The 26,758-nt window shown below is 42.5% G+C and overlaps 2 protein-coding genes across 3 annotated transcripts in view; one reads left to right on the forward strand and one right to left on the reverse strand.

Moving 5' to 3' along the window:
* The window catches only part of lrp1ab (low density lipoprotein receptor-related protein 1Ab), a 122,351-nt gene that overhangs the window by 24,647 nt on the left and 70,946 nt on the right, over positions 1 to 26,758 (reverse strand). For both annotated transcript variants that reach the window (XM_053482666.1, XM_053482667.1), the window contains 34 exons: positions 26,248 to 26,470; positions 25,953 to 26,142; positions 25,197 to 25,325; positions 24,248 to 24,388; positions 23,846 to 23,971; positions 23,575 to 23,691; positions 23,009 to 23,089; positions 21,747 to 21,914; positions 19,749 to 19,931; positions 19,373 to 19,570; positions 19,021 to 19,266; positions 17,458 to 17,655; positions 15,123 to 15,327; positions 14,866 to 15,030; positions 14,547 to 14,791; positions 13,344 to 13,475; positions 12,433 to 12,660; positions 12,166 to 12,340; positions 9,962 to 10,056; positions 9,486 to 9,635; positions 9,249 to 9,392; positions 8,568 to 8,693; positions 8,317 to 8,448; positions 8,030 to 8,164; positions 7,428 to 7,557; positions 7,093 to 7,219; positions 6,176 to 6,327; positions 5,959 to 6,083; positions 5,486 to 5,860; positions 1,304 to 1,493; positions 727 to 931; positions 441 to 630; positions 226 to 351; positions 10 to 138 (listed from right to left, as the gene is read on the reverse strand). In XM_053482666.1, coding sequence (XP_053338641.1) covers positions 10 to 138; positions 226 to 351; positions 441 to 630; positions 727 to 931; positions 1,304 to 1,493; positions 5,486 to 5,860; positions 5,959 to 6,083; positions 6,176 to 6,327; positions 7,093 to 7,219; positions 7,428 to 7,557; positions 8,030 to 8,164; positions 8,317 to 8,448; positions 8,568 to 8,693; positions 9,249 to 9,392; positions 9,486 to 9,635; positions 9,962 to 10,056; positions 12,166 to 12,340; positions 12,433 to 12,660; positions 13,344 to 13,475; positions 14,547 to 14,791; positions 14,866 to 15,030; positions 15,123 to 15,327; positions 17,458 to 17,655; positions 19,021 to 19,266; positions 19,373 to 19,570; positions 19,749 to 19,931; positions 21,747 to 21,914; positions 23,009 to 23,089; positions 23,575 to 23,691; positions 23,846 to 23,971; positions 24,248 to 24,388; positions 25,197 to 25,325; positions 25,953 to 26,142; positions 26,248 to 26,470 — 5,681 coding nt within the window. The remainder of the gene's footprint in view (positions 1 to 9; positions 139 to 225; positions 352 to 440; positions 631 to 726; positions 932 to 1,303; positions 1,494 to 5,485; positions 5,861 to 5,958; positions 6,084 to 6,175; positions 6,328 to 7,092; positions 7,220 to 7,427; positions 7,558 to 8,029; positions 8,165 to 8,316; positions 8,449 to 8,567; positions 8,694 to 9,248; positions 9,393 to 9,485; positions 9,636 to 9,961; positions 10,057 to 12,165; positions 12,341 to 12,432; positions 12,661 to 13,343; positions 13,476 to 14,546; positions 14,792 to 14,865; positions 15,031 to 15,122; positions 15,328 to 17,457; positions 17,656 to 19,020; positions 19,267 to 19,372; positions 19,571 to 19,748; positions 19,932 to 21,746; positions 21,915 to 23,008; positions 23,090 to 23,574; positions 23,692 to 23,845; positions 23,972 to 24,247; positions 24,389 to 25,196; positions 25,326 to 25,952; positions 26,143 to 26,247; positions 26,471 to 26,758) is intronic.
* On the forward strand, positions 3,213 to 4,220 carry LOC128510405 (galanin receptor type 1-like). Its single transcript, XM_053482668.1, has one exon. The coding sequence runs from the start codon at positions 3,240 to 3,242 to the stop codon at positions 4,218 to 4,220; it is 981 nt and encodes a 326-aa protein (XP_053338643.1). The 5' UTR covers positions 3,213 to 3,239.

Genomic DNA, 26,758 nt, shown 5'->3' on the forward strand with positions numbered 1-26,758 from the left:
AGCACTTACAGCAGTAGGACGGCTTCTCGTCGGATTTGTCTTTGCAGTGAGCTCGGCCGTCGCACGTCAGGCTGTAGTTGATGCAGTCGCCGTTCCCGCATTCGAACTCGTCCACACTGTTGCACGTTGTGTTTTCAGCTGCAAAAAAAAAAAAAAGCTACCATTTGGACTATTCCTCATAATGTCATTTTTAATGTGTAGTGTAACGAAACAAATTGGTCTCACCGACGCACGTGTTGCCTTCCACGAGTTTGCGGTCTCCACGGCAGCTGCAGTTGACCCGGCCCTCGGAGGTGAGCAGACACAGATCCTCACAGCCGCCGTTATTGGTTTGACATGGAGAGAACTCGCCTGTGCACCACACAGATCAAAGATCAGCTTCAACATTAATAAGTTTTTTTACGCGATTAATATTAGAATCAGCGTTCGATGAAACGCACAGCTGTTGGTGTCCTTGGCCACGGCGATGATGCCCATGGGCTGCTGGGGAATGTCAGCGCGCAGCACTTTCATATCTCTGCCGAATTTATCCGCTCTGAGGACAGCTCTGCGCACCCAGTCTGTCCAGAAGATGTACTCGCCGTACACGGCCAGGCCGAAGGGGTGCACGGGCTCGTTCTTCAAGACCACCTATACACACATTCACACGACACTCATTGTGAATATACTTTAACAAAAGTCCCTATGTCTTTTGATTGTTTTTCATATTTCCATGCGTGAACTCACGAAGCGGTTGGTGCCGTCGTACTCGCAGCGTTCGATCTTATCCAACGTGGCGTCAGAGAAATAAAGCTTCTCAGAACGATGGTCTATAGCAAGGCCGTTGGGCGTGCGGATGTTGTTACCCACAATCACCAGGACGTTAGCCCCAGATAGAGACGAACGCATGATGCTGGGAGCCAACTCGTTCCAGTTCGTCCAGAACATTAACCTGGAAGCACAGAGTGTTGATCAAGACACAGGATCAAGGATACGCATGTCATCTCTAGGAATGGGAATCACCAGGGACCTCCCGATACGATATCACGATATCTAAGCGCCCATTCGATTTGTATTGTAAGTATAATGTTTTTTATTTGGGATCAAAGGTCATAAACAATTTGCTCCCATCACACTGGATGCTCTGCTGCCATGCAATGTGTGAATAGTTTACACCACACCACCTGTAGGACTTTAGAGGAACTGCAACATTTTAACAAATGTTATTATTTTTTTTTTTGCCCCATCTTTAATTTCTAGCTTAAAAAACTTCGTCAATACAGCTCTAAGATGGCGTTGATCTACACCGATGCCAGTTCCTCACCCTTGGCACTCATCTAAAGCAAAGGCTCTGGGGTGGTCATCTCCAGACATGGTAACCACCGTCTCTCTGTTGAAGGCGCCGCTGCGTGTCTGGTCCACTGTGTGGCGAGTAATAGTGGAGGTGGTGTAGCTGGTCCAGTAGAGTGTGTCCCAACCCCGGTGATATGCCAAGCCCTCCACTGAACCCACATCTGAAAGGCAAACAGACAAAAAAAAGAGAAGAAATAAGGCAAAAAAAAAAGTGTGTGATGAAAGCTAAAACATTATACATAATAATGACATAATGTTTGGATTGCTCCCTGTGAAATGAAATTTATATTTTGTTAAATTGTCCTTCAGCCTGACATCCATCGAATGCTTCGTATAAATGATCATCACTTTGCCTCTTTGACAAAAATGTTTTATTTCACTTTATTTGCTTTCCGTGCAGAGCCTTCAAGCAATCGGAATGCCTCTATTAGTAGGTGTGTGCTGGTGGTGTTTGCAGTGTGTGTCTGTGTATGTACAGCAGTCATTTCATGGTTGGCTGGACTGTGCACACACACACACACACACCCTGTTGTCAAGTGATCCCTATATTCAAGCCTAGCTGTCTGCTTGAGAATGGCGTAACACAGCAACACCCAAGGATTTAACAAGACAGATTTTTTTTTAATGTGATCCTTATTAATAAGGTCTGCTGTCATTCTTTAAGACTCTTTTTTTCACCAATATATATATGAAGTATGAGCTCCAGCAATAAACATTTTATGAGTGAGGTTTGCACTGTATATCTCAGTCCTTATCTGCTGACGTCATTTAGATAGAGCCTGTGACTGTGATTAACCATGGGTAAAAAAACAGACAAGACAAAGCACAAAGCCTAAAGTCAGGTTCAAGCCCTGAACAAGGCAGGTAACCAAACAAACAAAAAAACAAAGTCAACAAAGACGGTCAACAAAGACCGTGGTTAACTTGGCATCCCCAGTAGAGGACATCGTGGCCAGGAAGCATGGTTACTACCAGTTGCACTGCATGGACAAGGCAGGTCACTAATCAGTCCATATATCAGAAGTTCATAAAGAATATCAGGAAAAGAAGACAGATATGGAGATGACTCCCCCTTTCATGAAGCCCATTATGAAGTTCATCCATTTGTCAGACAGACAGGGGAGTGTTTCTTCTTGTGGCAAGCGGAACAAATTTAGACTTCGGTGATGTTCTGGAATTCTACTGCACAGATTAGAAATAATAACCGTGAAGAGGCTTGATATCGACAACACTGATGGCCATCATGGTAGAGTAAAATCGATTGTTCTCACCACAGCCCAAGCAAGAACCTGATTTGGCCCGCGAAAGCAATGTTCTGCAAGGTTGACTGGTTTCACAAATAATCAATAGCAGCCACCTAGCAGCACCAGCTGTATTCAGAGCTGTTTCTTGACATTATCATTTCATGACCCACTCATCTATGATAATCATCAATCCATCAATCTACTTTTTGTTTAACACTGAACAGCAATGAAAAGACATTTTGCTTGCAAGTCCAACAATCTTCCCTTCAAGGCAAAACACAAGCTGTATAAAATGTCTGAGATTCAGAATGCCTTCAACAATCAAGCAGGTGTTGTGACTGTTCCAGACCTCTCTCTAAGTTCCTGACAGCTTATAAATACAGAGAGCCATCACGTCCATGTTGGAGTCCTAGTTATTGCTGTGTGGGAGTGCAGGTGGGCAGATAGTGTGGGTGTTGATAAGATATAAAAAAAAAAAAAAAAGCCCTGGTCCTGTGCAGATCAGCTCGAGTGGTGGGAGGAGTATCAACACCAGTTACATCACGTCACTGTGCAGTCACTTACAGTCGGCGTTATCAAACCTTCAGGACGCATTAGAAGGAAAAGGTTAGATCTGGTGCATCATGGATCGCACTTAATGGCAGCCAAAGCTGGGTACCAAAGATGGACTGGGATGTACAGAAAGCTCTATTGCCTATAGTAGACACGGTCATCATCATTATTGGACTGCTGGGCCACTCGTTGGTGATCTTCATCTTGGTAAGGAGGAGGCGGAAGGCATCGTCTCGGGCTTTTCATGGGACTGATACGCTACTAATGGCCTTGAGCACCTCGGACATGCTGTTGCTACTTTCTTTGCCTTTCCAAACAACTGCAATTGCTCTGGGCAGTTGGCCGTTCGGAAGCATGCTCTGCAAAGCTGTCAGCTTCCTGGGAGTGGCCTGTAACACTGTTAGTGCATTCACTCTAGCTGCACTAGCAGTAACGCGCTATCTGACAGTCGTACACCCAACCTGGGCATACCGCTCCAGGATGAAGCGCTGGCTTCAGGTCTCAGCAGCTCTTCTTTGGGCGCCGGCGATGGCGTTGGCCGCTCCACAATTCGCCTTCCGCAACGTGGGTACGTACACTGTAACACATTGCTTCGCCTTCCTCAATGACATCAGTCAGGTGGTATACAGCAGTGCCCTCTTCTTGTTCAGCTTTGTCCTGCCTCTACTCGTCATCATCCTCATGTATGCCAAACTCTACAGTTTCTTGCACAGGACTAGCACGCAGGGCCAGGTTCTGCAGATGCAGCGCTACCAGAAGCAAGTGACCCAAACCACATCCTTACTCGTTGTCGTGTTCACAGTCTGCTGGCTACCTTCTTATATAGTTATGTTCAGTCGAATCGGTCAGAGTCTGGATAGCACAAACAGGACTCGTTCTCTAGCAATGATGGCACGGTTAATGGCCACATCATCCGCTATGTTCAACCCACTGCTATATGCTTTCGTGTCACGGAAGTTCCGTCAGGAGCTGTTGGGCAAGATGCGGTGTCGGGACTGTATGCTGGTGCGCTGGCGTGTGTGTTGGCCAGACAGAAGAAGAGACATTGTACAACCATTTAACCCTGCAGACCTGGAAACCCCAACTCCATAACAGAAGTTGATGTTAAAACCTGGATCCGTCATCAAGATATTAAAGATCTTGTAGCTTTCCTGAACCAGTAGCCAAGTCTGGATGTCAAGCAGGTGACGATAATCTAACAGTGTTATATCAAAAACACATAAAAGCTTGAAGAGTACATCTGTCTCATGAATGACTCATGTTTTAATGTGGTCACATGTCATACTTTTTTCCCTTTCCTTTATATAGTGACTCTAGATTAATATGGTGTTTATGTCTGTTTTACTTCCTGGCACATAAATAGCTGCTTTGCTCTATTTATACAACTATGGAAACCTCATTGACCACAAGCAGCAAACATCTGTGTTTACAGTCCAATTAAAAATATGGCTCTGTGCATTCAGTATTGCATAGTGCACATTGACTGGCAACCATTTGAAGATTAGATAACGTGACGTCGTGCATGAATACTGGAAAGACGACAGATATAACATGTTACTGTATTTTCAACATGTATAAGGGAACTACAGTCCCTGATTTTCAACCATTTGAGTTACGATTTGACACAAATACAAATGGACTGCGGTTATATAAACTTGCAAACAAATCTGAAGTAGCTCATGTGTACAAAAATAGACAGTGCACCAGATACTAATTTTTACGATTATTTAAAATATTTTCAAGTGAATGTATAAAATATCCAAAATCTGGTATGTTGTATGTGTGTGCTCCCGGACTGATTTATTTATTCATTGTGCTCCCGGACTAATTCATTTCTAGCAGCACGAAGAGACAAAATGGTGTCCGTTTAAGCGCGAAAACACCGTGCGTGTTGTCCCTCCTTCTCCGGTTGAATTTAAACGAGGTCAGCTGACTCATTAGACATGTTTAAAAAAAGCTTACATGCAGTTACAGTTTTTGGCCAGTGTGGGTAAAGAGGAGAAATGCACCGCTCAGATTAAGCCAAGTGTATCGGTATACTTTACATTGTATATTCGTTTTAAGGTGTATACGACTCATTTTGTCAGACTTAAGAACAAATCTGACTTACGGACATGCTCCTGGAATGGAACTCGTTCATAAGTCGGGAACTTACTGTACACTTCAAACTAAGGATTTGTGAACGCTTTGTATTCAGGTGTAAAATAAAATAGTAGATCTACCTTGTCATAACATAACTACTCATGTTCCTTTTTTTTCTTTTGGCATGATAAGTTTATGATGTATTTTTTTAATAATGGCATGCAAACCAAACGACTTAAAAAATATCCACTTTAAAGATCAAAACAAGCACTTACTTTCAACAATGGTCCTCCGAGACGAGCCATCGTCGTTGATTTGCTGAATGTTGCCGAAGTGGATATCGCTGTAGAAGATGCGGTTGGCCCCTTTGCCACCTCCGCCTCGGTGGTCAAAGGTCAGGGCGATGACATTTCTCATGTGCTCTGGGTCCTCGAAAGGCTTGATTGGCGCATTGAGGTTCGTTTCATCGGAGAGATGAATGCTCTTTAGGATGGTGCGTTCTGAATAAAGCAGGTAGCCATCGTAGTCACGGCAGGCGCGCCCATCTTCAGCCAGCATGCCATGGGCACAGGCACACGTGCGATCTGCGTTGCCACGGAATAGACACAGTTGCTCGCAGCCACCGTTTCTCTCCTTACAGACGTTGGTGCCTGGGAGGCAAAACAAGCTGGTTGAGAAACGCATTCTTGAAATATACCTTGCCTTGGATACCCTTTAGTACCTTTCACTCATTACTATGGAGTCCTACCTTGCTGCCTGGCTCGGTTGAAGACTTTAATATCCTTGAGCTGCACACCAATGCCTTTTCTGAGATACACCATATCAGTGGCGTTGTTCTTATTTCCCCTCTTAATAGAGCCATTGGCATGTGTTCTGGATTATAGAGGAGACGGTTTGTTAATCTAAGTGCTCTTAATATTTGTGCTGCACTAATACTGTTGGATGCACAGACGTGACTGATTCACCTGTCACTCCAGTAAATGTAGTTCTCAAACACAGACACTGCAAACATATCCATGTTATGAACTGCAAGGACCAGCTCCCGGTTCCCGCCTGTCTCCAGGTTAATCCGCTCGATTTTGTCTGTACGTGCATCACACCAGTACAGCAGACCGTCCTGAATTTGCATACACAGACACCAAAATTACATACAGCAACATTTCAGAAATACTGTATTAACGTATTTGTAAAGTATATAAAAACATCTATTATGAGGGAAGTTCAAGTCAAAGTGGGACTTTTGATTGTGCAGTTATGAGAGTTAAAAACTTCCTTTATTTATTGCTTATATAATCTCCTGCTACACTAATGCACTTATACCAGTGTTAATAGTGCTTGGATACCATCAAGGGAGGAAGTTTTCTTAAGTACGCTGGAACCATGATCAGCCGTACAGGAAGTACATTAACGACCATAACATGTGGAAATAGCTTGGTCGGGACTGTACTAGAGATGTGGCAATAAATCCCAACCAAGTTCCAGTAATGTGCAACTCTGTCGCAAATTGGCGGCAATTTGTGACAGACTCTATGACTAAGAGTCTCCTTACTGTACTGTACTGAAATGTTATCAAATGTCCCAGTTTGACTTGAACGCACCTTGAAGTTTTCATTTTTATAAACAGAAATTTATGATTCATATCTAAGTCAAATGTAAACAAGTAATGCACATTATTTCCAAGTAAAAATTTTTTTTTTGTATAATTCAGTGTAATTATTGTTCAAAATAGAGAAAAGACTGTAAAGACAAAAAAAAAAAACATGGTTGTGCAAACTTTTGTTTGATTTAAAAAAATCTCTTACATTGTTGTTTGTAAGTGTATGGATACTCGGGTTATTTTCATGTCAGATTATTAATTATGATTCTGTGGCTCTGTACAAACCTCGTAATCAATGGAGATGCCATTGGGCCAGCTGATGCTGACGTTGACCAGGACTACTCTATCTGAACCGTCCATTCGAGACCTCTCAATGCGTGGGTATTGCCCCCACTCAGTCCAGAACAGGTACCTTGTATACATATAAAAGGGATTAGCTATCACGTGTAACACTGATAAGACAACATCCAATGGAGCGCTTAAATCGCTAGGCAGTGGACCGACTCTAATCATTATTGCAGTGTAAACATTTTCACATTATTACTGCTCCGCTGCCTATCACTGTTTGTAGATTGCAGAATTCCCGACAAACTCGGACACACACAAGCACTCGCACTCACCCTCTCTCTGGATGAACGGCGATGGCGCGGGGTTTGTCCAGACCGTGAGAGATGACTACGTAGCGGAAAGAGCCATTAAGTCTGGCCACCTCGATCATGTCGAAGCCTTGGTCTGTCCAGTAGATGTTCCCTAAACGAGGCAATAAAGCACCATCGAGCAAATCAAACAATTACAGACAGCTCCATACTGCCAAGCTTTAATGTTAATGCTGCTACAATTTTCTGCAAAGTGTATAAAGCACTGTCACAGACAGGGAGAGCTGCCAACCCCAAAGAGTAATAATGAGCAGTCGTTCCAGATTTATACACCGATTGGTTCTTCTGCCATTTTTAATTGGTGGGGTAAAAAAAAAAAAAAGGAAATAAAAAAAAGGAGGCTGATGATATCCAATTATTTCTGACATTTCTGATGCGCATAGAGATTGTGTAATAATGTGTGATGGCTTAATGAAGCTCTGGTTTACTTTAATGCTAACGTGCAGAGCTGGTATTCAATGTGTTCTGGGCTGAACTAAGAATCTGCAGGGAAAAGTCTAAAAGTAAATTGATACACCCTTCTTAATGATTTATGGTACAAGAGTGATCGAAGAAATCTTTCTAACCTGCGATCCAGTCAACAGCAATGCCCTCCACGCGCCCGATGCCATTAGTAACCACGTCTTCTCGCCATGTCTGGTCTCTTTTGGCTCGGCTGATGGTGCTAAGGCCCATGTCTACCCAGTAAATGGTGTCATTTTCTACACACACACACATACATACAATAAAACTCAGCATCAATTTAACAGGCTACTCACAAGTTTATTTTTACAGACTTGCATCAGGTTGTCACGCAAATGAATTTCCGTCCCAAATCAGGATCATCTTGGGTGCTGGAAATGTTTGTACTCACCGGCATGAAAGTCGATGCCTACTGCCAGAGAAGTTCCTGACACTGGCACGAGGGCGTCAGATTTGTCGGATGGGTCCAGAGGAATTCCTCGGATGCCCTCGTGCACCGAGTACAACAAGAAAGAGCCCATACCTACCCGCAAACATACCAAGACAGGATTTACACATCTTATGACGGCTCACAGACACGAGGTTCAATCTATCGCATATTGACGCATCCCCGTGTGGTGTGAGAGAGTGCGAGGAGTGTACCTTCACAGGACTGATGGCCGCTCTTCAGGTTGTAGCCTGCTGTGCACATGCAGGCTCTGCTGGTGGGTGAGGTGGGCAAGCAAAGCTGAGAGCAGTCCCCGTTGTTTTTAGTGCACAGGTTTGTACCTTTAACACAAAATCACACCGGTTTTAAGTGGAGTTCTGGCAGTTGAAGATACCTCAAGGTTTAACATGCATGGCAGTGATCTGTAGGGCATTGAGTTCAAATCCCAGGTTTGCCAGGAAGCCATTGTTGGGTCCTTGAACAAACCCATAAATAAAATATTCACTAGCTTAGCTGTATACTTCGAGCACATAAGGTTCCTCGCTTGTCAGCCAAGAACTGGAATATAAGACCACAACAGGCATAGTTTCACTGAAACTGGACAGCTTAGGTAATAAAAAGAAAATCTTCCAATAACTGTCCAATTTTGGTGATCCTGCTTGCAAGAAGGAGCGGGGCTAAAGGTGAGCCTATTTCGAAGTGGATGATGTCATATGTCTAAATCAGAACTCTAGAACAGCTTTACTGATAACATTACAACAGCGTAGATGTTCACCAGGGAAAGTGCCGTTTCAAATAGTGATGATGAAAATTCTAGCAGGCAGAAAAACAAGAACACATGTCCATGGACAGGGAGACACCACGCTAAGTGATAAATGATGACTTCAGGTGATCACCTTTCTGTTGGACTGTCTCATTATAGACCTTCATGTGCATCACCGGGGACGTGCCGTTCCTCAAAACCTTCCAGTTGCCTCCGTCCTTCTTGTCGCAAGTGCCTACCTGGTCTGTGGCCTGATTTGCCCACCACAGTGTGTCTCCTGGAGGAAAAAAAACAAACAAGATTTCATTCAAGAGATGATGTTCGGGACACATAGAAACCCTTAACACTTAAAAACAAAAGGAGCGGTTACCCATAATGGCGAGAGCGGTGGCTCTGGTAAGTTTGCCCTTTACACTGTCGATGATCTCCAAGCCTGTGCCATCCAGATTACAGCGATTTATTGTGCTGTTGCCCGAACTGATCCAGTAGAGCTTCCCGTCATCAAAGTCAATCGAGAGTCCTGTAAGACAACAGCAAAAAGCAGGGATTAGTCTGCATCCACCCCCAGTAAATTCCACAGAGGACTTGTTGGAACATTTCAGTGTGGCACAAATGCAATCAAAGGAATTAAGTAGTGATAGTCAGGGGAAAAAAAAAATATATATATAGTGGTGCGTTTAGATTTCAGCTCTTCTTCTTAGAGAAAAATCATGTTATAATACTTCGGTACATTATAGATAATGATTAAAGTACAGTAATTCAGCTGTTTATCCTTTTATAGTTACAATTAAGTTTGTGGTTATTGCTCATGTGATCGCAGATTTAGATTTCTGATTTTGTTCTTACCCACGGGGCCCTTCTGATTGGTGAAGAGTAACGAGCGGTTGCTGCCGTCTGTATTGGCCATGCTGACGTTATCTCCATCTGTCCAGTAAAGCTTTCTGGAAAACGATAAATTACAGAATTAAACAGCTAAACAATATGCAAGCTAAAGCGCAACCTCACAGTTCATTTTCAGGTTATTTAAGCTGCGGAAAATAAAATTAAACTTACATTTCATTATAGAAAAAAAATGAAGGCCATTACAGAAAAGTATGCAAAAGAGGGATGGGAATCACCAGGGATGACACGATACAGTATTGTCACGATTATTAGCTTCCGATTCGATTTGCATTGCGATTCTCTATCAGGATTTTTTAAATATATCACAATTCGCTATGAATTCTTTCTCAGGTTCCATTATAATTTTAAACTTCCAAAAATACCTCTGCCACACAGGATGATGTGCTACCTGACAGTTTGTGGACCGTTTACAGCACACCACCTACAGGATTATGGAGGAACTGCACCATTTTTCCACCTCAGTGGCAAACTTAAACATTTTTTATTTGGAATAAGTGTAGCGATACTCAAATCACCACTCAAAAAAAATTACCCCCCCTGTATTATATAACTGCTGTGGACTTCTTGTCATTTTGTTTGGAAAAACATGCACATTTGCTTCCCATCAGTAGTACATGGAGAGAGAGTTCTAACCACTGTGGTTCAAACCTCATCATGAGTGTAATTAACAAACTATGACCCTAAACACCACGACCACCCTCAGAAAACCCAAACAAAGAATTTACGCTGTAAAACATTCCCTCTTTTGTTTCGCAACTTCAAAGATCCAGATTCTCTTTCTTTACAAACATACAGCCTCATCCTGTCCCTTCATCCTGTCCTTCAAAGGTTCCCGTTTCACTTTAGCCACTTGTTTTCCTTGGAAACAGCCAAAGCATATGGCCTAGACATCTGCCACTTTTTAAACTCCATTTCCAAATGATGCCAGGGAAAAAAAGACCCACAAATCACAGAGTGAAGGAGTAACATCCTTCTTTACCATAACAAAGTACAGAAACACGTACGGGGGTGGAAGAATCACTATTCTGTGTACTCTGGGAAAGCGGATCGCGTGGAAAACTCACAACTCTACTGATTCCTTCCTGAATCTGACTGAGAACTAATGTGGGTAAAGCTTGGAGATACCTTCTAATTCAGTTAGTGTTGGTCTTTCAGCTGTTCCTGTCGCCACAACGGACAATTAGTACGCACATACAAGCTTGGCACGGGTTTTACGCTGGATGCCCTTCCTGACGCAACCATCCCCTTTAAATCCGGGCTTGGGACCGGCACTTTATCCAGGGGGTCGGGTTGGGGACCTGGTTGGGAATCGAACCCGGGTCTTTCGCATGGCAGGTGAAACACCTACTATTGAGCCACAGTGCAGCCCCTACACATTCTAATTTACTGTAGTAGTCCTTCTTTATTTTTGGTATTTTCTATAACAAAGAAAGCATCCAATATATTAAATAATCTCCAAACAGTTGTTGTTGAGATGCGTCTGCTTCACTAAGGCGCAAATCTGATCTCTGGTTGGCTGGCTGGTGACTCTAAATGAACTTCTCTCTGCAGAAGAAGCAAGTCGTGATCTTTCCTTACTGGGATGGTTCTCATAAGAGCCAGTTTCATCATATTGTTCGATGCTTTTTTTTTTGCAACTGCACTTTAAAAGATACTGGACATTCAAAGTTGTTGCAATTTACTTGATGGACTCATTGTTTTTTTTCGCCCTTTACTTAATAACATAACTCCATATGTACTAATTTATAGTTTTAATGTCTTCAAGTGTTGTCCTATATGGGGTGTTCAAGTTAAAAGAAGACGTCTGATTGTGCAGAATAACAGAACATGGTAATAAGAGTAAAAATTCCCTTTATTCTTTATATAATCCCCTGCTACACTGATGCACTTATCCCAGTGCTTGAATACCATCAAGGCGAAGGCTTGTGTGCTTTGCTGTCTCTTCAAATTGGAAAAACCATTTACGCCACCTGGAATGAATCTTAAAAACCTGTATTCCATAATCCCATTTTCTTAACTTCATAAGCTATAAGGAATTAGTCGTAGAAAGAAAACTCAGCTTGGTAAGCTTTAGGTTTATTTAAGGTGAAGTACTTATGACTGGATGTTTGCATGTAAGAGTCAAAAAAAAAAAAAAAAGAACTCACCCAAGCATAGGGTGTACCACCAAGCAGTGTGGTTTGTCCAGCCCGTGGATGACCGAGGTCTTAAAGGAGCCGTCCAGACGGGCCACATTGATCTGCTTCTTGCTCGTGTCATAGCTGGTCCAGAACAGGTTCCTAGACACCCAGTCTACAGCCAAGCCTTGAGCATTAGGTATATCTAAAAGAGCAGCAGAAATGACTTGTAGTTCAACCAGTCAGTAGCGGTAATGATTAAAGAGAAAGAGAACTGATCAAAGGCTGATGTCATACCGGCCGACACCACGGTCTCCACCCCTGTCCCGTTAATGAAGGCTCGTTTGATCATCTGTGTGCGGACATCAGACCAGTAGATGCGCTGCTCTTGGGCATCATAATCCACTGCTGTAACGTTATCAATCACAGGCACGGTGAAGGAGATGATGTAGTTGAAATAGGGATTCTCAACGTCCACTCCTCTAATCTCGATCTGACGTGCGTAGAGTAAGAACTGGCGAGACTCTAGAAATACAAGGAGGGGAAAATTTTTTTTAATAACTTCATTATATAAAGACACAAGATAGATCGTTAGATGGATGGATAACCAACAGGCCTTATTTACAGTGCATCAATTTTAGAGACACAGCGAGAAAGAAAGAGACAACTAAAGACGAACAGAATAAATAGAGACAAACAGACAGGGTAATGACAAGAAACATGACATGTGTAAATATATACAGTTTGATTTCAGGGTCAATAATTCACAATTTTGCAGGTGTGAATTCTGTGTCAGGCATCTCCTTATTCATGCACACTGCAGGTCACTCTATAACACACTCGATACTGATGTGGGATCAGGGCAGTATGCAGCGCAGGTCACCTACAGAATACTAAACAGCCTTCCTGAGTCAGTGTATCACGACCCCACTGCCACACTGCGGAATATTAAACAGTGACCTGGACTCGGTGCAGCAGGCAGAACAGGCCATGCTGCAGAATACAAAAAACTGATCCCGAGAATCCAAACCCTGAACGACGACGCACGGGTTCCACGAGACACTCCTGAGTCATCAGCAAAGACTGGATATTCAGTTCACATATGTGGGATTTATATACAGTATGAACATCAACACCCGGCACTGCCAGGGCGAACACTGACACATGCATTGTTAAATCTCTGTAAGAGGATCTCAGATGTGTTTTACCATAGCAGGTGTGTTTGTCAGGCTGCAGCTTCATGAGGTGGGGGCAGGCGCACGAAAACGTCTGGTTGTAGTTGATGAGGCAGAGGTGAGAGCATGGACCCTTTCCACCATTAGCAGCACAGGGGTTTGGAGCTGAAAAGCAAAAGCACAATCAGTTACTGCTATGATTATTGTTACAATATTGGTGTAACGGTTGTTACTGTTACTGACATTTTAATTTCCATTTCTGACATTTCTGCTATCATTAATGTTGTTATTGTTGCTACTACTGTACTATTATAGACATTAATAAACTGTCATTACCAATACTGCCTTTACCACCACTGCTATTAGCTTCTATGATTACCATTAATGTTATTGTTATTAGAGTTGCCAGTGTTACTGTGCCTGGCACGACCGACACTGAAATCAATGTCATGCCGGTTACTTCTTTTGTAGTTAATTATGATAGGGTTATTGTCTTTATTGCTCCTTTATTGCTCTGATCCCATCATTAAATTTAACCGCCGTGACCGTTATTGTTTTTACCACAGTTGTCATACTGGATAATTTAGTTAATTAAACTGCAATTACATTTACGGTCATGATGGGTACTATTAAGCCCAAAAAAATACATACATAAAAATAATTAATACAAAATATAAAGTAAAAATAACCAATAACAAATTACCCTGCACTTAAAAAAAAAACGTTGGCTCAGTTGTGATCACGTGGCGCTCGGCTTCAATACAAGAAGCGCATGCGTGCTACATGATACTCGGTACTCGTAAACCAAGACTGGTTCGTTTTCCAAGTCAAAATTTATTAAACATTTTTGCTTGTCTTGCGGAGCACTCGCAAACCGTGTTACTCGCAATCCAAGGCTGCACACGTTACTGCGTGAAAGACTGAGATGTTACTCGGGAATGCATAAACCAAGACAATGACGTGTAGTTCAAAAAAGGAGGAAGGCAGTATACAGGTGACTAATATGCTTGCCTTTTAATTTATTACGTAGTTAATGTACTGTAGTTTTTAATTATTAGAAGTTGGAGATCAGAGTTGTTTAGTGCTTCGATGGCGTTAAATTACATTTCTTACTTTACTATACATTCATTCTGTTACTGCATAGCAGCAACTATAAAGTGTAGAACATATTTAAAAAATCCTTCGATTGTGTGTGTGTGTGTGCGCTGCTGTTATTGACAGATGAGCGGGACTAACCCTGAGGCTGTCTGGATGGATGATAGACTTGCAGGTCGAAAGGCTGTGTGTTGGTCCGCTGCACCACCGTAACATTGTGCCCCGTCCATTTGTTGGCTTTAGCAAGTGTGTTAGTGCGCCAGTCCGTCCAGTAAACTTCGCCTCCGTACATGGTAACGGCGAACGGGTGCGACAGGTATTCGTGTCCCCGCAGCACCTCGATCAGGCCAGAACCATCATAGGCAGCGGAGTAGATGGCATCAGACCTGGAACAAGGGTTCATTATAGGAATAAGTGGACATCATTTTTTTATACAAGAAAAACACTATAATAAACATACCGAGCATCAATCCAGAGAATACGGCGCTCCAGGTAATCAACAGTGAGTCCGTTAGGCCAGCCGCCACTTCCTGTTTCTCTGTGAATGGTACGCCGGCCATCGCCACTCATGGACGCGGCCTCGATTCGAGGGGAACTGGCGTCCCAGTCTGTCCAAAACAAAATACTGGGGGAAAAAAAGATATAAGGTAATATTAGTAACATGCCAAAAACTTCATACCATATTAAAGCCTTGTGTGCAATTTGTTTGTATCTCACCCATCACGTGGGTCAAGGGCGATGGCTCTTGGATGCTCCACTTCTCCAGCGAGCAGTGTCGTGCGCATGGTGCCGTCGAGCTTGGCCACCTCGATCTGGTCCAAGTTGCTCTCCACCCAGTAGATATTTCCAGCAATCCAGTCCACAGCCAGGCCCTCTGGAGTGGCCAGACCATACTGGATCACCACCTCAAAACTGGTCAGGGCTGCACCGAAGCAAAAAGAAAAACGTATTACCACATATAGTCTTATACGGTTTGTTTAAAGCACTGTCCTGAGCATTCTGAAGGTGGACTGAACAGTTCAGGTTTTAGGATCTAACTTTTGATCTACATTTTATCCAAGAAATCAGACCATCATCACATGAAAGTGCTTTAGTTTCACCGACACTGAAGTCTCCATTTAAAAAGGATGAATTAGTACAGAAAGCTTCAGCAATAATTGGAAATAATTATAGATTTTGCTTTGTTACAAAAAAAATTATATATTTAAGACATAAACTTGTGATTTGACTTACAAGGTATATTATAGTCAGAACTGTCATTATTGAATAGATTCAAACCTTCTGACCAATCAGAAACAAGAATGCACCCTCACTATGGTAGAACGTTATTAAAACTATTGTAATGTAATAAGTTTTACGGCAAACAACTGTCAAGACAAAAACCTAATGCAGCACATCACGACCGCCAGCTTGATTTTATTTAAAATCTTTGCAGATCAAGCTGTGGTTATGCATTTTATGAAAATTAAATACAGCTTTTAGGATGAACTTAAATTCAAATGAGGCAGACACTATCAGAAACTGAAGCCTACAACCAACTAAAGCTAAAAGAAACATGCATGATAAGCTCAACACCTGCATGTGGGATGTTTACAGAGCACTCCGGTTGTGCACCATTGCCTATCTCTGGTATAGATCTCAGCAACCGCTGGTGCGACTGATCACAAACTTGATCATCTTGCAGCCTTGCATTCCCCGGTCCCACTATCTGTCTCATACGCTGAGTACCATAACGTATGTATGCAGCATTAAGCCTGTTCACACACACATGCAGTTAAGAGGCCAGGCCAGTGTTTTAGCTTGTTTATTGTGGAGCTGGAGACAAGGTGGCCTCTGCACTCGGAAAGTTGAGGAGAAAAGCCCTTTGTTGCTTTGTTTTTCCGCTGGCAGCCATGTTGGCACTGCTTTTTCCACCAGCCGTGAGGTGGATCTGAAATCAGAGTTTCGGCTGCATAATGCATTTAGAATGAGTGTGTGTCTTGAGAACATTGTGCCTCGGATACTTGCTTCTGTCTGTACACAGGACCATAAATACAGCACAGTGACAGAATTCTGGGAACGGGCACGCTGCTGTTTTGTGCCTCCAGTGCAATAACGATTAAGGTATAAAGATTTGGCTATTCTATAGACTGCGAAAATATGCTTTAAAAAAAAAATCAAAAGCAGTCCTGTTCAAACGCATACAGAACCTACAGCTACATGACTAAACCTTATTATCTCTGATTTAATCTTCTTTCCCCCCAAAGCTATTATTCAGGTCTTTAACTGCAACCCGCGACACTAAGTACATATAATATCCATGACAATGAAGCCTTTACTTTTTTCTTTTTTTACACGAACAACGCACACCCAGGTTAAAAGTGCACCACAACTGTTTTTTGAAAGTCAAGTTTTAATTGTGCATTATGAAATGTTTCGAATTCTGTAAATAATAATCATTACACGTGCAGGGTCCTCGAACCTTTAGTAGGTATGACTCACTGTACTGTAAAATGAATGTATGCCAATCTTCTGAGCACAAATTTTAAATGGTCAAATAGCGCCTTCTATATTCACTTCTGTGCTTAGACCCTAAAATATAAGCCCTGTCATATATATATTTTTTAATCACAGACCACTTCATGGCACGCATGATATAGATCATAGAAATTTTTTTTAATTTTTTTTATTGATATTATTCTTAATGGAAATTAATTTGATCCATAAGCGAAACATTGCTGCTCATCTCTTGACTCTATCTTTAATCGCAAATTCCAAAATATTAAACAGGATGCAGAGAGTGCAAACAACAAAAGTGTTTAAAATAAAGAGATTGCTGCTTTAAGAAGAATCCTCCCAGTTAAGATCACTTGCATAAGCAATTACCAGTATTGCATGTTTTTTTTTGGTCAGTGCTATACTAATGCGCTTTGGTTATTTTTTTCCTCAAACATTATTGTTCAAATATATGTATGCATGTTCATCGTTATATAAGCATTTCACCGCGTACTGTGTATGACTGCGTATGTGACAAATAGAATTTGAATTTATATTTTCTTTGACGGTTTCACACCTCCATTTTCAGATAATTTTCCACGATAGATTTTGTCCTCCACCACGTCGGTCCAGTAGAGGGAGCTCTGGTTGAGGTGGAAGTCCAGGGCGATGGTGTTCCTCAGGCTGGGCACCAGAACGCTGAACTCGCCCTTATACAGGTCGATGCGACGGATCTCGTGACGATTGGAGAAAATAATGAAGGGCTTGAACGGGTCTAGGGGATGCAGAGGGAACACAGACAAAATTCTTATGATAACTAGTTATACTCTAAAAAAAGTTTTAAGGTCAGATGATGGGGGGTGGGAAGACAATAATGGTCACGTCACTAATGCTAGAAATTACAGTACAATTGAACCTTGAATTACGAGCATAATTCGTTCCGGAAGCAGGCTCGTATTTCAAGACACTCGTAAATCAAAGCAAATCATCCCATAGGAAATAAAGGAAACTCAAATTATTCATTCCACACCCCAAAAAAATAAATACATAAAAATAATTAACACAATGTATTAAGTAAAAATAAAACTAATTAACCTGCACTTTACCTTTTTTAAAAAAAGGCAAAATAAATCCCGAAAGATAAGCGTTTCCGTTTATGTGTGCTGGCGCTGTGTGTGTGTGTGTGTGTGTGTGTGAATCTAAAGTAAAAGGACAGTAGGAATTAGATCCTCCCGTCTCCCTCTCTAACCTCTTTAACAAGACTTTCTTTTGCTTAACATATGTATGTTATAATAAACAGTACACGGTGCTGTACACACATGCATACAAACACAAAATAAAATATCTTTTACACACACATGTGGTCACAGTGTTATAGTAAACAGTACACGCGTGCACCAATGTCGATTATACCAGTAAGAGACGCGCACTAAGACCCAGCAGGGGAAACGATTACCCACAATACCACAGCGCAAAAGAACGAAAAAACGTTGTAATCATGTGAAGCTCGCCGTCAAAACAAGAAGCGCATGCGTGATAAATGATAAACGGTATTCGTAAACCAAGTTAAAATGTATAAAAAAAAATCTTTGCTCGTCTTGCAGAACACTCGCAAACCGCGTTACTCACAATCCGAGGTTTAACTGTACTGTGCAAAAGACTTAAAAAATTATTAAATCATGATATTGATTTAATTACTGTATAGAAATGGAAACAAATATTTTTTATGTGACAGCTTGCAAAGTGGATAAAGATGCAATTTGAAAATAGTTTTTTAATGTAACATCAGCATATATAAACATCTGGTTTCTGTGTGTAGAGTGTCGTGACGCTGGGTTTAGCTGCTGATGAACTGGGTGATAGGAAATGGGAGGTGTGTGAGCCCCCTGCTGGTCAAACAATGTCACCGCGCTCTACAATATGATTGGTGTGAACTCCCACAATAAAATGATCACATTTAAACCTAGTACGTTATAATTGCTGGATATGGGCTTATGATAGAAAGAGTTACAAGTATTCAATCTACAGTCTTATCCTGAGTCAGGATCAACCTAATCCAAAAGCATTTCCAAAGAACATCCAGCATTTCCACGGAGGTGCACATAACCTCTCTTGTTCTCCTTCATTATCTCAATCTCACCGGTACTCTTGCAGCTCTCATGATCGGATTCCAGAGCCCAGCCCTCATAACAGGCACACTTGACAGCTGCTTTGTCCTGGATGCAGCGCTGACTACACTTCAGGTGCTTGGCGCAGAAGCTCTGGATCTGGCAGGTCTTGTTATCAGTGCCGAGCTCCATGCCAGTCGGGCAGGAGCACAGGATGCCCTCTCCGGGGGCGATAGTGCAGTTATGGCTGCAGCCACCGTTCCCCAATGAGCACAGATCTGCGGCGGGAAGAGAACGAAAAAAGGAAAGAATTCCTATGAAAACTAGAAAGACACGTACAGAAACCAAGGACGTTTTAGGACATATTGAGCAGAAGTTGCGTACCGCAGAGTTTCTCATCTGAGCCGTCGGGACAATCGTCCTTGCCGTCGCAAAGCTTTTCTGCGGGTAGGCAGATCGACTCGTTCTGTGCGCAGACGTGGTGCGAGAGTTTACACAACAACGCCTCGCAATTATCTTCATCCGAGTTATCCTCACAGTCGCTGTCTCCATCACACACCCACGCCTTACTGATACACCTCGCTGCGGGGACAGAAGAGGAACGAATGAGTGTTAAACCGGAGAGAAATAAAAAGTGCTGCTTTACAGAATACTTCCTTAATTAATTTATTTATTTACACTTTAGATTATTTACACTTAATGCATTGCTTAAGAAATACTAATAAACACTCGGAAATGACTTTCGGGGAAGCTGACGAACCCGAGTCCCTGCAGGCGAACTGAGCAGATGGGTTGCACGTGTGTGTGACGCCCTCGCAGTGCTTCTCGTCGGTGTCGTCTATGCAGTCGTTTTCGCCGTCGCAGCGCCAGCGCATGGGGATACACAGGCCATCCAAGCGGCACTGAAACTCGTCCGAGTGGCAGCCTCCGGGGGGACGTGTGGCTACAGGATTGGACAATTACATGTGTGATAGCATTAATTAGCTGAACACCATCATTAAGAATAATCATGCAAACAATCATTAAAAAAAATACGTTAATCACAATTGGAGAAATACAGCATGTTAAGTAGAGAGACACACACACACACAAAAAAAAAAAACTCGGCAGAAAAGTCGGCAGATAAGTGTGTTTGGAAATTTGTGGTGTGTTTGTGTGTGTGTGTGGATCGTCAGAACATCTGGTGTTGTGCAACGGGATTTTTGTAGCGAACACACACACGACTCATACGCAGGAGAGCAGAACGATTGTGAAACTGTAAATAAAGCAGGAAGATAAGAACGTGCAGAAATTCCATCCTGTAATAACTTAAATAGGGAGTTAAGATGGAAGGAAAATCGTTTTAGTTACGCATTGTGATTCTTTTGTGTGGCAATTCATGTTTTGTCACACCGACCCCAAAATCCATTTTTTTTAATCATTTTCTAATTTATACGTTGCATTTGAAGTGGTAAAATGTTGCTGTTCCCCTACAACACTGCAGGTGGCGCACTCTAAACTGTTCACACTGTGGCCGTCGACGCAACATCAATTCAATTAGCCACCTTAACTCAGTAGCCACTTTATTAGGGCTGAAATGATTTAACTAATAATTAGATCGCAAAAAATGATCAAAGCAAAATCTTCTGCCTCGAAGCTTCTTTTAATGAAAGCTTGCGTTATGTTTTTACGCAATTATTTGTTTGGCGTGACACAGCCGCTTCCGGATGCAAGCCGCCAGTAAACACAGACAAAAAAGCAGCGCTTACGTCACCCACAAAGTGTATTTAAAAAATAAAAGTAGATTTTTCAAAAAAGAAAACAAATGAATTTTTCTCTTATATATTTTACATTGCTGTTTAATTAAGCAAAAAGTACATTTTATCCGATCAATCGATTAATTTTTTGATAGAATACTCAATTACTATAATTTTCAATAGCTACAGCCCTACACCTTAATCCAGTAGCCCCCTTTGGCTAAACTGAATCTAATCTAGCCTGTTTGCGGTAACTGAGGAAAGGGGCGTGTTCTTCCCGACAGCCAGGCTCTGTTGGTTCTGCATATTCCAGGATTAACCGGGGTTTAGGCATAGGCAGCTCCTGCCAAGATCATGACGACCAGAGCTCCCAGTGTGGAGGTTCAAAACCGCTTTTCAGAAATCCTATGGGTGACGTCATGGAAGGTTTATGCTGTGCTTTTTATTTCATACAGTCTATGATAGCAAGGTATGGAGGTATTGTCAGATCTAGTTATGCAGAACACAGGATGGTATTTCGGTCTAGTGTCACGTACACCGGCACTTTCCTTAAATAGTAACTGGTGTGAAATGGGGAGATGTGGATGCTGGGAAAGATTGTACAAATTACCAATATTTATATTGCGCTTATGAAAAAAGCGCAATATTTGTCTTAATAGATCAAATAACCTTTTTACCGTTGGTGGTAAACACTTTGCATTACTGTAGTTGTTCACGAAAACTGCTCTGCTGCAGCAAAACAATCTGTCCCACTAAAGTTAAAGCCTTTTGCTAACAGCTTTGATAGTTCAAGAATAACAATCCTTAGATGAAGAGCATGCTACACAGGAAACAGTATTTTAGCGCTGACAGGTCAGCATTCTTAAAATACTACCCCCCCAAACCCCTTCAGGAAGTGGAGTCTGGAACCAGACATTGCTTCAGGAAGTGAAGTCAGATTCCATTTTAGACAGTTCCACAACGAAACTGCCTCGGCTCCAGATGTTCCAGATGCCTCCGCAGATGAGAAAGGGATCGCTTACCCTGGTTGGTGCAGTTGGCGCTCTTCTCGTCGCTGTTGTCGCCGCAGTCGTTGTCCCCGTCGCAGGTCCAGTACTCTGGGATGCAGCGGCCGCTGTTGCACTTGAACTGCACGCTCGAACAGGAGTGACTGCAGCCTGCTTCGTCGCTGTTGTCTCCACAGTCGTTATCTACACAGAACACACATGATCAGGCATATGGTCGCTAGATGGAAACCCCTCTTTTAAACTGATGTGGCAACCCCGTCAATTTGGCCATAAGCGATATGGCTAGATAGAGATGTTAGCATAAATTTTAAATCAGCCAGAAGAGCCTCTTGTCAATTGGCAAGGTACACATCTGTGTAGTGCCCCAGGCCAGGAGGGGGCATGTGGGGGCTGACTAACTTATTTATTATTTCAAAGATGATGTCATTTATAGAATACTAAATAGATTTAGAACCGCCTGCAAATTTCGGCCTACTGCCCCAACAGACTCTAGAATCGGCTTTGATGACCACGTACAAATTTTTCTATTTGTTAATTTTAGCAAGTGGACAGATCATGTATTTATCACCAAAATTTTTCTGTACGGATTAGCACAGCGGACTAGGATGTTAGCATACACACCTAGCATGTTCCAAGTCGTTTGGCCTGTGTTTGCATTGCATGTAAAAAGATATTGTTCAACTCTGGCTAGCACCTTGTTTTTTGTCTTTTTTAAACCTGAAACCACCTTATTTCCTTCATTATGGTCAGTAGTTCCACATATCTCCACTTTTCTGATGCTAAAAGCACCAGAAATGAGCAATCCAATTCATCTGACTAGCAAAAGCCAAAGCGCAACCTCCAGTTCTGAAAAACGAATCTGTTCTTTTACACTCTAGTGTCTGTTTCGGAATTAACTGGTTTTTAGGAGGGGTCAGATCTTGCCAAGGTGGTGACGACCAGAGTTTTTTATCTGTAACAAGTAGGGATTTTACAAGTTCTGGTTATTTTCCAAATGATTAGACCACTAGGCTACTGAACCTACTGGACTGCCAGCCAAATGCTATTAAAAATACTAACTAATAGATACGATCAGCAAAGCTCTTCTCCTGCGCAGCTATAAAGTCAGGGTTTATCCACTTCTGCCTAGGACGCAGTCGGGAAAAAAATAGCTCTAAATTCCAATGAGTAATAAATAACAAGGGAAAACAAAAAAAAAACTTATTGACGCCAATAAAACCGCATGGAGTAAATTAAAGTAGTATGGAACAAAACAAAGGGGTCAAAGGTTTACTTACCGTTATCACAACGCCAGTTAACATTGATGCAACGCCCGTTGGCACATGTGAACTGGGTTTGTGGAAAACATGTTGGGTAGGCTGCAGTCCAAGCGGTCCAAGAGAGAGAGAAAAAGAGAGAGAAAGAGAATGTTTAAGAGAGAGAGAGAGACTGAGTACACAGCCTTCACAACACATAGCCTTAAGCTGTAATGCTCCCTATGAACAGTAAGAAGCTCATTAATAGGACACAGGCAGTGCTGATTTTTCCATCAGGGAAGCTCTGTAATAATGATTATCTTATGAATCATCACTTATTCATATATCATCTGTTAACAAGGATTTTCTTTTCTTCCCAAAGTGGGTTGGAATATAATATGAGATTTTTAAAACTACGAAGGAACCGCCTACGTTCATGCAGGAGGTCTTCTGTTTCACCGGGAGAAAAAAAAAACCCAAAAAACATCAACCCTTATTAAACTGTGCAGAATTAGTCATATTCAGTTTATTCATCATATTTATCAAGTTCATAAAACATTCTGTGCTCGCAAATGACTCAGTTTTACACTTGCACAGTCACCACTGACCACAGGATGCCGGTTCGTCCGAGCGATCCCCGCAGTCGTCGTCCAGGTCGCATGTCCAGGTTTTAGGAATACAGCGTCCGCTGGCACAGGGGTGCTGGTTCGGGGGACACGTGCGAGCTAGCACACGGAAACGGAAAGGCAGCCGTCAGAATTCGGACAAGCGGACCAGCAGGCTTCGCTGCTAGTCATCGTTAGCCACTTGCAGGTTCACATTATTCAGTACCAACAGCGTGTGTGTGTGTGTGTGTGTGTGTGTGTGTGTGTGTCATACTTGAGCAGGTGGTGTTGGACTCGTCCTCGTTGTTACCGCAGTCATTATCTCCGTCACAGAGCCAGCGCATGGGGATGCAGCGGTTGTTCTGGCACTTGAAGCGATCAGCAGGACAAGTGTGCTGGTCTGACGATGGAAAAAAGGATTATCGTTAATGCAACCTACTAGTACTAGAACTGACTGGCGGACAGCTTTTACAAACTTTTTACACTGTATTTTTATGTCTTGACTAATGAAAGTGGCCTTAGGGTTAATAGATTATACAGAACATTAAATACCACAGACCATTGCAAAGACTATAACTAATTAGATATGTCTACAGATGAGCAACAAATTAATGGAATGGAATCGCTGCGTAATCTTGGATTTATCATCATGTCAGAGTGAAAGAGAAAGACTCACGGCAGAGCTCTGGCAACTCGTCGCTGTTGTCCAAGCAGTCGTTGTCTCCGTCACACTTCCAGCGCTCCTGGATGCAGCGGTTGTTCTTGCAGGCGAACTCTCCGGCTTGGCACTGAGGCGGTGGGATGTACGACGGATTGGCTGGAAAGACAGCAGCGCAATTTGAAGCAAAAGATCTTTCACTGGAAGAATATGAGCTCTAAATTGACTTTGGTGCTTAATCCTTCAAAGACCCCTGAGGTGGGAATCACGAATCATTTGAAAATCACTTTCTATGATGTTGAGGTTCTCTATAGGAGTGACAAGGATGGATAAGATCCAGAATGGGTCCATCAGAGAGACAACCCTCTGTTAAACATGTTAGATGTTTCGGAGATAAAGTCAGAGAGGCCAGATTGAGGTGGTTTGGAGATGTTCAGAGGAGAGATTGTGAATATAAATCAGTAGAAGATTGGAACGGCCTGGCAGGAGGTCTAAAGGAAGACCAAAGAGGAGATTTATGGATGTAATGAGCAAGTTAAGTTGGTGTGAGAGAGGAGGATGCAGAGGATGGAGGCCGTTGCGACCCCTGAACGGGGAACAGCCGAAAGCCAAAGAGGACGACTCTCACTCACTATACCACTTATCCTGCTCTGTTTCGCAGGAGGCCTGGTGCCTACCCAAGGGGAACCCGAGGCACAGAGCTGGGGTATACCCAGGAGGGGACACACATTCACTCACACACTATGGACAATCTGGAAACACCAATTAGCCTACTCAGCATGTCTTTGGACTGTGGAAGGAAACTGGAGAACCCAGAAGAAACCCATCAAGCACAGGGAGAACATGCACACTCCATGCACGAATCGACCCTGACCCTGGGAGATGCGAGGCCACATTGCTAACCACTGTGCCGCTCTTTAAAATCACTGAGCTATTAAAACATGGCATTTTAGACTTCTTACAGTACCTTTGCAGGTCTTGTTGTCAAGGTCCAAAATCTGGTCATCTGCACAAGCGCAGGTTCGACCTTCTGGCGTGAGCAAGCACAGACTGCTGCAGCCACCGTTATTGGCCCTGCATGGATTATGGCCTGGGGCTGGAAACACACGTACACAACATCTCAATTAACAATTAAATACCAACAATAATAATAGAAAAGCCCTAGATTCATGACACATTGCTCCCGAAACCTCATTACCTTAACACTTATAGTTGTTTTTTAACTAACAGTAATTTTCACTTTATACTGATTTATAGGTATTTGTTTTGAAACATTCCTTCAATAAATGATGCATATAATCAGAACATATAGAACTGTGCAAAATTCTTCTGCACCCCCATTTTCTTCTAGAGAGCCAAACTTTGCTGTATTTTCAATGTAGTCTTGAGGAACAGTTCTACAGGATCTAACTTAAGGTGCAGATGATCAGGCCGGTGATTAGTATACTGGTGAAGCTGAATGCTGAGTGGTTGGAACAGACGAGAGGAGAAATGAGGCTGCTGCTGAGGTTGTTACCAATTTTAAAATATTCTGCACGCTGCAGCCTGTCGCAATAAAACAAGGGTTCCCATCTCTTTGATTTAATCTGCATGAATTAATTTAATATGAAGAAATGAGGGCTGGCTCAAGACTTTTGCACAGTAATATACACTTAAATGACCGAAGTCTATCTGTTTTAAACCAATTCAGCTTTTCATTTTCTCATCAGAAAGCGCTCAGTACTTTGTTGCTGCTGGGCGTCGTAGGTGCGGATCTCGTAGATGGGCGGCCGCTCGCTCCTCAGCAGCGTCACCTTCTTACTCGTCATATCCAACTTGTAAATGCCTCCGATGCGGTACTCGTTCCAGAACAAGAAGTTCTTATGGTGGCAAAGACCAAAGGGGTGGTTCAGCTCCTGGCCCTCATACACCGTCTAGCCGATCAAAGAACAAAACAGTAAGATTAGTTTCCCTCCAACCCAAAGGCCAATTAGGCCAAACAATGCTAGAAACCATTTCCATCGACAGATTTTCCTCACCCTGCGCTCAGTGGTGTTTAGCAACACCATCTCGATACGGTCGTAGTAGGCGTCCACCCAGTACAGCACGCCCTGCTCGATGTCCAGACTCAGACCGTTGGGCCACAGCATGTTCTTGGAGGTGATGAGGATTCCGGAGTTGGAGCCGTCCATCCATGCCTTCCTTATGCTTCCGCGGTTGGCATCTCTCGAGTCTTCCTGCCAGTCGCTCCAGTACATCATGCTGAAAAACAATACACGCATCTGCATGCATTAATAGTCTAGACATGTTTTCATTACATATAAAAACATTACTGGATTGCTAGTGAGAGTTTTCATTTATTTAACTTTATATGGCATAGTTGACTATTTGCTAAATACTGCATGTAATACTAGTAGTATCACCTACACAGTCAAGGGTGACGGCAAATAAAGAAGAAAAGCAGCATATAGGTGGAAAAATTGAGGGGGAACATTATATATTGTGTATCACTTCTTTGCATTATAGAAAGTGTGCATTTCCCGGACATCA

This window comes from Clarias gariepinus, chromosome 22 (assembly GCF_024256425.1).
Source record: "Clarias gariepinus isolate MV-2021 ecotype Netherlands chromosome 22, CGAR_prim_01v2, whole genome shotgun sequence".
NCBI lineage: Eukaryota > Metazoa > Chordata > Actinopteri > Siluriformes > Clariidae > Clarias > Clarias gariepinus.